General features: G+C 53.9%; 1 protein-coding gene across 6 annotated transcripts in view; it reads left to right on the forward strand.

Annotated features, from left to right (window-relative positions):
- The window catches only part of LOC110387644 (protein CEPU-1), a 320,486-nt gene extending 310,765 nt beyond the window's left edge, over positions 1 to 9,721 (forward strand). For 5 of the 6 annotated variants that reach the window (XM_021375988.1, XM_021375986.1, XM_021375989.1 and 2 more), the window contains 5 exons: positions 3,638 to 3,772; positions 4,393 to 4,513; positions 4,968 to 5,119; positions 7,305 to 7,337; positions 8,897 to 9,721. In XM_021375988.1, coding sequence (XP_021231663.1) covers positions 3,638 to 3,772; positions 4,393 to 4,513; positions 4,968 to 5,119; positions 7,305 to 7,337; positions 8,897 to 8,997 — 542 coding nt within the window. In that variant the 3' untranslated portion in view covers positions 8,998 to 9,721. The remainder of the gene's footprint in view (positions 1 to 3,637; positions 3,773 to 4,392; positions 4,514 to 4,967; positions 5,120 to 7,304; positions 7,338 to 8,896) is intronic. The other variant, XM_021375985.1, reaches the window with a different exon arrangement.

The following is a 10,140-nucleotide window of genomic DNA, read 5'->3' on the forward strand; positions in this document are numbered from 1 at the left end:
CATGATGCACAGGAGCAAAGTGGTGCACAGAAATAAGGAGAGCAGCTCTGCTTGCTGCAGGGCTGGGATTGCCTCGCTCCGATGCCAACGTCGCGATGCTCAGCCAGGGTAACTGGAAGCGACACGGCCCAGAGACCTGAACGTAGTGAGCTGGGGGACGATGGCACGTAATTAATTTGGGAACATGTGTTTGCTTTCTGGTGAGTTATTATCTTGTCAGAGGCTCAGTGGAAACTAACGGGTGGGAGGAGGCAGAGGGGAGCCTGGTCAGGCTGGGCAAAGGGGAAGCAAGAGAAAGAGAAAGGCAAGGAAGGAATATGGAAGCACGTGGCCCCCGATCTACCCACACATCATCTCATTCACTCTGTGCAGAACCCCAAGCACTGCTTGGATGTCTTTTGGAGCAGGATCTTGCTTCCGTGGTCCAGCCAGCACCCCTGTCCCAGCACTGCAGGGCCAAGCTCTGCTCTGCTTCGCAGTGCCCCTTGTCCCTGCCGGTGCCGCTCCCTGTGCCCCCGTTTGCACCAGGTTAGGCCATCACCCTCTGTAGAGGAGTGAGGGCTGTGCCTTTGAGCAGTCAGTGGCTGTTCCATTTCTGGCCTGGATTGTATTATTATTATTAATAATAATAATGGGTGCTGGCTGTGCTGGTTTTGTAGCTCCTGAGGAGATGAGAGCGCTGTGCCATTAATTCCTGCAGTATTTCAGCAGCTAATTGTGCTCGAGCAGAGGCAGCCCTGAGAAGTTCCCAAAGTCACTCTGGGTATTGCACAGCTGCTCCTGGCTCAGGGCTGCTGAGCTCCAGGCAGTTTCAGAGCCAGGAGGAGTGTGCACCATTGGAGACCTGCAGTGCAACCCTCAGGGGTCTGATAAATGTGAGACCAGTCAGAGGGATGACTCCCATCCAGAATCTGGGCTGGGATGGTGGTGCCTTGATCCTAAACCTCAGGAGCTCAGCTTCACCAAAGCAGCATCACTGGCCACCAGGGACCCCAACAACGGTGGGGCAGCAGTGCATGCGTGGAGCTGTTTTTCCTGTGGAGTCCTTTTTGCAGGAGGGGACATGAGCCAGCGCTGTTGTTTCCTCGCATACCGCGCTGATTTTTGAGCCCATTCATTTCCAGTGCTCTCAGCTGGAGCAGCACATAACGAGCCGCATGGCTTCGCTCTCTATTTACTGCCACTTCCCCATCAGAAACAGCTCTTGAGATAAAACCCAAGAAGTGGAGAGCGCACTGTTTGTTAAGCCCTCTGGCAGGAAGGCAGAGAAAGGAGATGGGGCACAGCTTAGCAGGTGCCTCCATCCGGGTACGGACTGGCACTCATCAGCTCTGTCATTGCTGCAAAAGTGCAATAGAGCATCTTGTGTCCAGACCACTTCAGTGCCTGTGTGTACGCAGCCACCAAGGCTGGCCTCTGTGCACGTATGTTGAAAGTAAAGCAGGTAAAGGAGAAATGGGGAAGTGCTGCGTGCAGGGGTCCCTCCTCTCCCATTGACCTTGGTGCGGGATCGCTGCACTAACAAGGCTGGATCCATACAGGGACCTTAGCAGAGGTGATCTTCATCATAATATCACCATCGTTATCTGAGCAATAGCACGCAGAGCATTGCGTGGTGGTACCTTTGCAGGCTCCGGATGGCAGGGCTGAATGGCACAAAGCCAGACCCCAAACTCAACTCTTTCTTTGCATTTTGCCCCTCCGGAGGCCGATTACCAGGCACTGATGTCAGACTCCTGCACTACGCCAGCACAAAGGCTGGGAGCCTTCATCTCTCCCTTTCCCAGCTTTTGCAGGTGGCAAGCTGACCCTCGCTGTCGCTTCACAAAGTCCTTTGCTGGGTAATGAAACGTGCCCACGCTGCCTTGCTCCCGGATCAAACCGCAGCCGTGCAGTGACGGCGAGCGATGATTTGGGGATGGGCCTTTGCTGAGTTCGGAAGCAGAGCTTTATTCGGGGTCTTTGCACAAACCGGAGTCAGATCTGCGTGCGGAGCATCCGAGGGCTGTGGCTGTGTTGTAATTCCATCGGCAGGCAGCGCTGTGCGACTGAGAGCCGATTCTAGGTCAGCCGGAACAGGCGGCTTGTTTCCTTCCCTCTCTCTCCTTTTTGCTGCGCACGCTGCTGCTGGATAGAAAACTGTAATTTTTGTGTCTCCAAAGGATATCGATTTTGGGGTAACGCCTTCATATCTCGCCCTTCTGCTGCGCTAAGTGCTGATGAGCTCAGCGGTTTTCGGAGCCAGCCGCTCCGCTGGGAGCACGGGGCTGAGGATGCAGGTGGACGGCAGCGATCCATCACGGCCGCGTGCACGGGAGTGCTCACCTCACCCCGGGATGGGCTTCGTGGGATGGGGGTGGGCACGGCGCAGGGCTGTGGGTTTGTGCTGACGACCACTGCCACTGCAGCTTGGGCAGCAGCATCGCCGTGGGTACCCGGGGTGCTCGCTGCAGGAAGGGGCACTGCGTGGTGGCATTAAGAAAACACATCAGGCTCGGGCCCTATGCACAGATCTCCACTTATGCATGTGCTCAGACGAGCTGCATTCGAAGTAGTCCACATGGGCAGGGTGTGACTGCACTCACTATTACGGACCCGTGGGAAGAGCTGCTCTAAAGGCATCAGGCAGTGGGACGCAGGCAGCGTTCACCATACAGTTGGCATGCACGTGTTAAGAGCAAGATGCACCCGGTTGACCGCCCAAGCACGTCAAAGCACAGCACGCTGGGTCACAGCCGTGCACACCGGGTGGGAAGCGAGGGCTCCGCCGGTCACATCGCCGCATCCCCCGGGAGCGGGGACCTGTGCTCGGCCTCGCTGCCATTGGCACTCACTCCTGGAAACAGCTGTCCAGAGCTAATTTATTTCCTAATGCTGCAGCAATGTTAATTTATAAATTACACTGGTAATTCGAGCTATTATTAATTTCAGATGGTGTAGGGCAAGCTTAATTAAAATATGATACCAATTGCCACACGTATGTACCAAGGACTACCGTTTAAAATTTATAGGAATATTAAGTGTGACACTGGTCGCGGAGATGCTTCGCGTGGTAATTATCGCGTCTGAGCTGCAGGAGAGCTGAGAAAGGCAATGGGGAAGTGTCAGGGAAGGGAGGAAGATGCCACCTCCCCTTTCTGGGGCTGGTGGTTGCTGGGTGAGAGGTGCTTCTCTGGAGCATCCTAATTGCTGTGGTTCTTTGTGGAACTCGGGGTCTGTTGTGAGGTCTCCACGCTGGAGGAGTGGATGGTTTTGAGCTTGGAGTGGCACAGGGAGAGGGACAGCGCCCTTCAGCTGAAGGGCAGCGTTGGTACTGATGGTGTGGGAGTAAGCTGGCTGTGATTTAATGAAGCTGAAAGACTAGAGAGAGGCTTTAGGGAGAGTCCAGCAGCACCTCGGGGCAGGAAGATGGGGCGGGATGAGGACCCCCTGCCCATCCTGCACACACTGGGGACATTAATCTGCAGCAATTGATGCTATCAGTGGGGCTGAGACCAGTGCACCAGGCACCTGTCTGGCAGGGGTTTCTCATAGTAGATGGATGGGACAGCATGACATGGTCCCAGCTGGTGACCACAGGTTGGGCGCGGGCTCGCCGTGCCCCCCTCACTCACAGCCCCATCCCTCCACCCAACAGCTGTGGGCTTCATCAGTGAGGACGAGTACCTGGAGATCACAGGCATCACGCGGGAGCAGTCGGGCGAGTACGAGTGCAGTGCCTCCAACGACGTGGCCGCGCCGGTCGTCCAGCGAGTCAAAGTCACCGTCAACTGTGAGTAGCCACATGGTTTGGGGACAGCACGGGGCCACCTTGTCCCACCCCGAGGGGGATGACAGCATTCACCTGCCTCTGGTCCCAGCGCCCAGCCTGGCAGCAGCAGGTTTCCAAGCAGGTGGTGGTTTGCCCTTTTATTCCCCCTTTTTTTTTTTTTTTTTTTTTTTCCAAGCTCCCTTTTTTTTCCACCTCCTCCTCAGCTGTCTCCATCAACCTGAGTTTTCCGCCTGTGGTGAGATGCTGTGCTGATAACCTCAGGGGAGAGGAGGGAAGTGAGCAGTAAATAGGCATTTCTTCGTTTTGAAAAAAAGGAGAGAAAGAGAGAGAGGAAGGAAGCGGCACTTCTTGTGCTCGTAGACAGACGTGAAGACCCTCCAACCCCCCCCAGACTCCACTCTGGCCACCCCTGGAGCTGCTGGGCATCAGGGAGAGCCAGGGAGCTCTGGTCCTTGGAGGATGCTCTGGGTCCCCCATCTGCCCAACCCCTTTGCACAGCAGAACAAGAGTGGCAGGAGCTGGGCATGAGCTCAGAGATGATTCTTCCCCTTCCATGAGATGGGGAAAGAAAAGGAGAGAGAGGTGGGAGGCACCAACCCCCAGCTCCGTCCTCCCCACAGACCCGCCGTACATCTCGGATGCGAAGAGCACCGGTGTGCCGGTGGGGCAGAAGGGAATCCTGATGTGTGAAGCCTCCGCCGTCCCCTCCGCTGACTTCCAGTGGTACAAAGACGACAAGCGGTAAGAGCCCCGGGTGCCCCATGGGGGTGGGAGCCACTCACACTGACCCCCGGAGCTTTGCTGTCATCCCCAAAAACCCACAGAGCAAAGCTGGTGTGGATCCAGGACCTTCCCAACACCTGTGGGCTGGGATTCATAGAACCACAGAGTCATAAAATCATTAAGGCTGAAAAAGACCTCTTGAGATCAACGCCACCCCACTGCGCCCACTGCCCACGTCCCCCAGTGCCACATCCCCATAGGTCTGGGACACCCCCAGGGACGGTGACCCCCCAACTCCCTGGGCAGCTGTGCTGTGCAGCACTGCTCTTTCAGAGAAGAAATAGCTCCTCATGTCCACTCTGAACCTCTCCTGGTGCGACTTAAGGCCCGTACCTTGCATCCTAAATCACAGGGGGCTGCTTCTTTCCCTGTGCTATCCCCATCACCTTCTCCCCTTCTGCTCTCCTCCCAGGCTGGCTGAAGGACAGAAAGGGCTGAAGGTGGAAAACAAAGCCTTCTTCTCCCGACTGACTTTCTTCAACGTCTCCGAGCAGGATTACGGCAACTACACCTGTGTGGCCTCCAACCAGCTAGGAAACACCAACGCCAGCATGATCCTTTATGGTGAGCAGCACTGAGGGACTGGGATGGGGACCAGGCACAGCTTAACGCAGTGATCACCAGTGTGCAAGACCTGCAGTGGAAAGCTGGGGCTTCTGGGGTGATGCGTGCTCCTACTCATCCTTTCCAGCCCAGGGCATGGGTCAGAGGCTGTGGTGAGCACAGGGGAAGCATCAAAACCTCCAAACCTCCTTCCTGACCGGGCACTGCTTAGAGGTGTTGGGCACTGTGACCGTGTTTGGGGATCAGTGTAAAGCAAGGGTCTGGCTGCAGGTTTCCATCGCCTTGCTCAGACAGATGCCGAGGAGAAGCAGGACCTGGGGACCTCCATCCTTGCCCAGCATCATTCTTCATTGAGACCCAGTCTCATCCAGTTCCGGGCCCACTTTAGATTTGCAACAATTGTGAGCAAAGCGCATCATCGTCACCTCTCCCACAACACCTCGTGCTGGGGACACCAAGGGGGAAACCCAGGGGAAGCACGGTGCGTTCCTGCCCCATGGGTAGCGGTGACCATGGATGACGTTAATAGCAGCCCGTGTTAAACAAACCACAGGATGGAATTAATCACTGCTAAGAGGGTTTAATGCAAAGCACCAACTTGCTGTGGCCTCAAGCTCTCCTGGCAGTGCAAACCCTTTCCTAGCATGCGTGAATTATTTAATTAAGCCTGGAGAGGTTACAAGAGACCCCTCTTCTGCAGGAGAGGCAGGGTTGGAGCAAAGCAGGACACTGCTGTTGTAGGTGTGCAATGATTGTAGGTGTGCGGTGATTAAAAAAAGGAAAACAAATTAGCAATTAGCACCTTGTGCCAGCAGGGTGGCAGGGAAGGCATCTCGAGAAACGTGGTCTCTCTTTCCTGCTGTCCTCCCATGTATCTGTGCAGAAGGCACTGCCCATCATGTGTCTGCTCCTTTGCATATGTGCGTGGGCTCAATGAGCACCTGTGTGCTACTTGCATCCTCATCTTTTGTGGGTATCAGCTGTTGCGTTGGGTTTCCCCATGGATCTCTTCCCCTCACCGTGCTCAGAGCTGTGCCCACAGCCCCCAGGTAGCTCCAGCCTCGGGTGTTAATGAGCATCACCGTCACTTCTGCAGGGAAAAGTCAGTGCTGTAAGTGACAGACATTAGTTGTTACCTGGCTGTTATTAAGCCTTCATTAAGGTTGCTTAGAAACGATGTCAGCTTCTTCCCCATTGGGCTTTCTGGTAATTGTGGTCACCAGTGACACCATTTCTCAGGGAGAGGGACAGGACACCTCGGGGCCACACGGCTCCGTCCGTGCTGTCCTGCCCTGGGGACCGAGTGTCCCGCATAGCCTGGGCCACCTGCGTGACTGTAATCTCTGTACTGGCTTATGGGATGAAAATCTCGTGTATTGTGGGACCCCATCTGAGGGCTGCACAGTGCAGGCTGGACAAGAAGGCTCCGAGTTAAGAAGGACTTCTCTCTGCTGGTGGCTTAGTGAGAGCTGCCAGTTACTGGATTCCCTTCCATTAAAGACGCTTGGAATGGCTCATGCCATAATGGAAACGTGGCCCCATCACCTTGTGTGGGGCCCTGCTGGGAGCCAAATTCCCTTACAATTCCCAGTGATGGGCTGTGCTACCTGTTGCAAGAGAAATGTCCAATCTGTGTGGTTTTGGGGCACAATCTGTGTGCATCCCCTCTTCCTTGAGGCTGAGCGAGCCATTTGGGGTTCTCCTTCCCAAACAGAGCTTTAATCCACATCGGCACATTGACGTTTCCAGTGCCTTGCAACTGAGGCTAGTGTAGAATACATCTTGTAATCCTTTCCTTAATCTGTTTTTTCAGGGAGGTCAACTGGTGCTTTATCTAACACGCAGCAGTTCTTATTACAGGCCTTCCACCTAATTCAGCGGCTCATTTGATGCTGTCTTTAATGTGATGAAGTGCTCTGGAATCAAATAATTTTCTTGAGTCAGGAAAAAAAAAAAAAGAAGAAGAGCTCGCTACTGCTCCCCTTTTGTGCAATCCATGTGGATTCCCGGAGGTTTTGCAGTAAAACCACCCAGGAAGCTGCAGCTCCTGCAGCATTTGTCCTGGATGGGGGACAGTGGCCCTAGAATGATCACGCATTTTCCCATGCCAAGAGCAGGCTGAGCAGAGCATCTTGAGCCTGCCATTGCCCCGTGCCTTAACCTTGACTTGTTCTTTGATTTTTAGAAGAGACAACAACCGCTCTGACACCCTGGAAAGGTCAGTAACCATGAGCCCGCAATGCCAGCAATCCCCCCGCACCGTGTGCCCACGGGTCCCTCCAGCAATATCCAGGGAGCACCTCCCCCAAACCCCATTGCTCCAGCTCCTGCAGTGATGACTTTGGGGCTGCTTGTGGCTTCCCCATTGCTGCTTTACTGTAGCCATGTGCATTTAGCTGCATTTCTGTTTGGGTCCTTAACGTGCCCACCTCCCAGCTCTGCATGCCACGTCCCCACCGTCCCCTCCACTGCTCTCTTTCCCCCGTCTCCAGGATGCAGGCAGGGTTGGCTTCGTGGTCCTGTTGCCCGATGGGTGCTGCAGCCGGTCCTTCTTCCTCTAGGATGCTTTTAGTGTTGCTTTAGTGCTTTTTTTTTCTTGGGATGTGGTAGGGGTGCTCTTCCTTGCATTGCTGCTCTTACCGATCGATCGATCGCTTGCCCTGGGGACTGCTGCCATCCTGATCTGGGGCTCTGCAGCCACGTGTCTCCACTCATAGTGCACTCAGTGGCTGGCTTTTGAGATGACCTCAAGATGTTGGGAAGAGTTGGAGACAGCATGGAGCTGCTCTTGGCTCCAGAGCTGCCCAGTGCCTGGCTTCTTGGTCCCACCATGATTTGGGGCTTTGTGGGTAGCGGTGTCTGTAGGGGTGCTAGAGGTGTGCTGCAAAAGGGAGACCTAATGGGGAGTGGTCCTCAGTGCCCTGAGTTAGGGGGCATCTCTCGGGCTTACAAAAGTGAGGGTTGATCTGATCTCCCATATGGTCCCACTTGGGCAGGGCTGCTCTGACAGTTTGGGGTGTTTCTGCCAATAAACACCCATGGGGAGCCCTTCTGCACGGCACATTTTGAGATCCTCACCTGGCTGCCAAAGCATGGGGGTCTTTGTATCTCACTACCCACTTCATCCTTCCTGCAGAGTGACACAAAGTGGCTCTGGAGAGGCTGAGTGCCACCAAGAGCTGGGTGCAGTGCTGCACATGGAGTCATTGAATGGTTTGGGTTGGAAGGGACCAACCCCCACCATGGGCTGGTTGCCCCCCACCAGCTCAGACTGACCAGAGCCCCATCCGTGGCCTTGGGCACCTCAAGGGATGAGGCATCCACAGCTTCTCTGGGCAGCCTGTGTCAGTGCCTCACCATCCATCTCATGGGTGGTTTTTATAGAATCATGGAGTCATAGAGTTACAGAATTGTAGTGTTATACAATATCCCAGGTTGGAGGGAATCTGCAAGGATCATCAAGTCCAACTCCTTGGTGGTGCTTTTGGTGCTGCTGGGTGAAAGCTATTGCCTTGCCTTCAAGTTCAAGGAACATTTGGAGGAGCTGGAGGAGGTTGCTTTGTGGTGCTGCATCCAAGATAGGCTGGGGATGGGAAATGGGGACCAGCACAAGACGTGGTGGGGTTCATGTCCCAAACCCAAGGATGAGGATGGCTGCACCGTGCAGCTCTTAGTGGCGACCCCAGTGATTGCAATAGCACCGGGGCCCTAAGCAGCGTTATTTTCTCCCCCCTCCTTTCCCTACAGCTAACAGCGCGGGTGTTTCTCCCCCCGCAGGCCCCGGTGCAGTGCACGATGGCAACAGCGGTGCGTGGCGGCGAGGCAGCTGTGCCTGGCTGCTGGCCCTGCCGCTCGCCCAGCTCGCCCGCCAGTTCTGAGCCCCGAGGCGGCCCGCGGCGCGGCCACGACCACCACAGCAGAAAGGAGAGGAAGAAGATGTATTCACTGTTTCTGAAAATAATCATAAGAATTGAGAGAGAGTTGTCCGGCCAGGCCTTCTGGGGGAGGGGGAGAGAGGAAAAACATGCAAAAAAAAAAAAAAATAATAATAATAATAATGATAATACTAAGGGAATTTGGAAAGGAGGGGGAAAAAAAAAAAAAAAATTATCCAAGGCTTCCTGCTGAAGACGCAACGCGACTTGAGTCTTTTTCTTTCCTCTGGTTTATTTTTTCGCCTGCCCCTTTTTCTGCCCCATTTCGTCGTTCTCTGCCGTGGGTCAGCGTGGGGATGGGACGGCCCCGCTCCCCTCGCCGGCCCCGCTCGCCCGGAGCCCCCCCCCTCCGTCCGTATGCGCAGGTTTTCTTCTTCGCCGAGATTTCCCCGTCTTCTCATGGACTGTGCCGCCATTTGTGTTCCGAAATATATATATATATATCCACATATACATATATATATATGTATAGATATATAGATCTTCAACAGTTACACCACACCGCCACGAACGGAAAGGGAGGAAGGAGAACCAGTGCCGAGCCGCGTTCATCGTACCCCGTGCGGACATCGTGAATGATAAGGGTTAATTTTATTAATTATATTTTCTGATACAAGCCTAGAACTCTTAGTTCCTAAAAAACAAAGATGCAAAAAAAAAAAAAAAACCAAGAAAGAAAGAAAGAGAGAAAGAAGGAAAGAAAGAAAGAAAGAAAAAGAAGGAAAGAAAGGAAGAAAGAAGAACCAGGAACGGGAGAGCAAGCGGAGAGAAGTGTGTTGCCGAGGAGAATGATGCTGGCTTGTCCATGGGCGAGGAGCAGGAGCCCCGTGCTGAGACCCCTCACCCGGCCAGGAGCACGGCCATACAAACAGTTCCTCCACGCATCGAGGCGAAGGGAGCCGCTGAATCTTTTTATGGGATATATATATACAGTATATATAAATATACATATATATATATATTAATTTTTTTTTTTTTTTTTTTTTTTTTTTTTTTTGTTACCGTTCTAGCCACCGTTCCCAGCAGGGTCCTTCCGCTGCCATTACTGCATGCTGTATATGGAGTTAGGTGTGTATTGGTCCTCCG

This window comes from Numida meleagris, chromosome 23 (genome assembly GCF_002078875.1).
Source record: "Numida meleagris isolate 19003 breed g44 Domestic line chromosome 23, NumMel1.0, whole genome shotgun sequence".
Lineage (NCBI taxonomy): Eukaryota > Metazoa > Chordata > Aves > Galliformes > Numididae > Numida > Numida meleagris.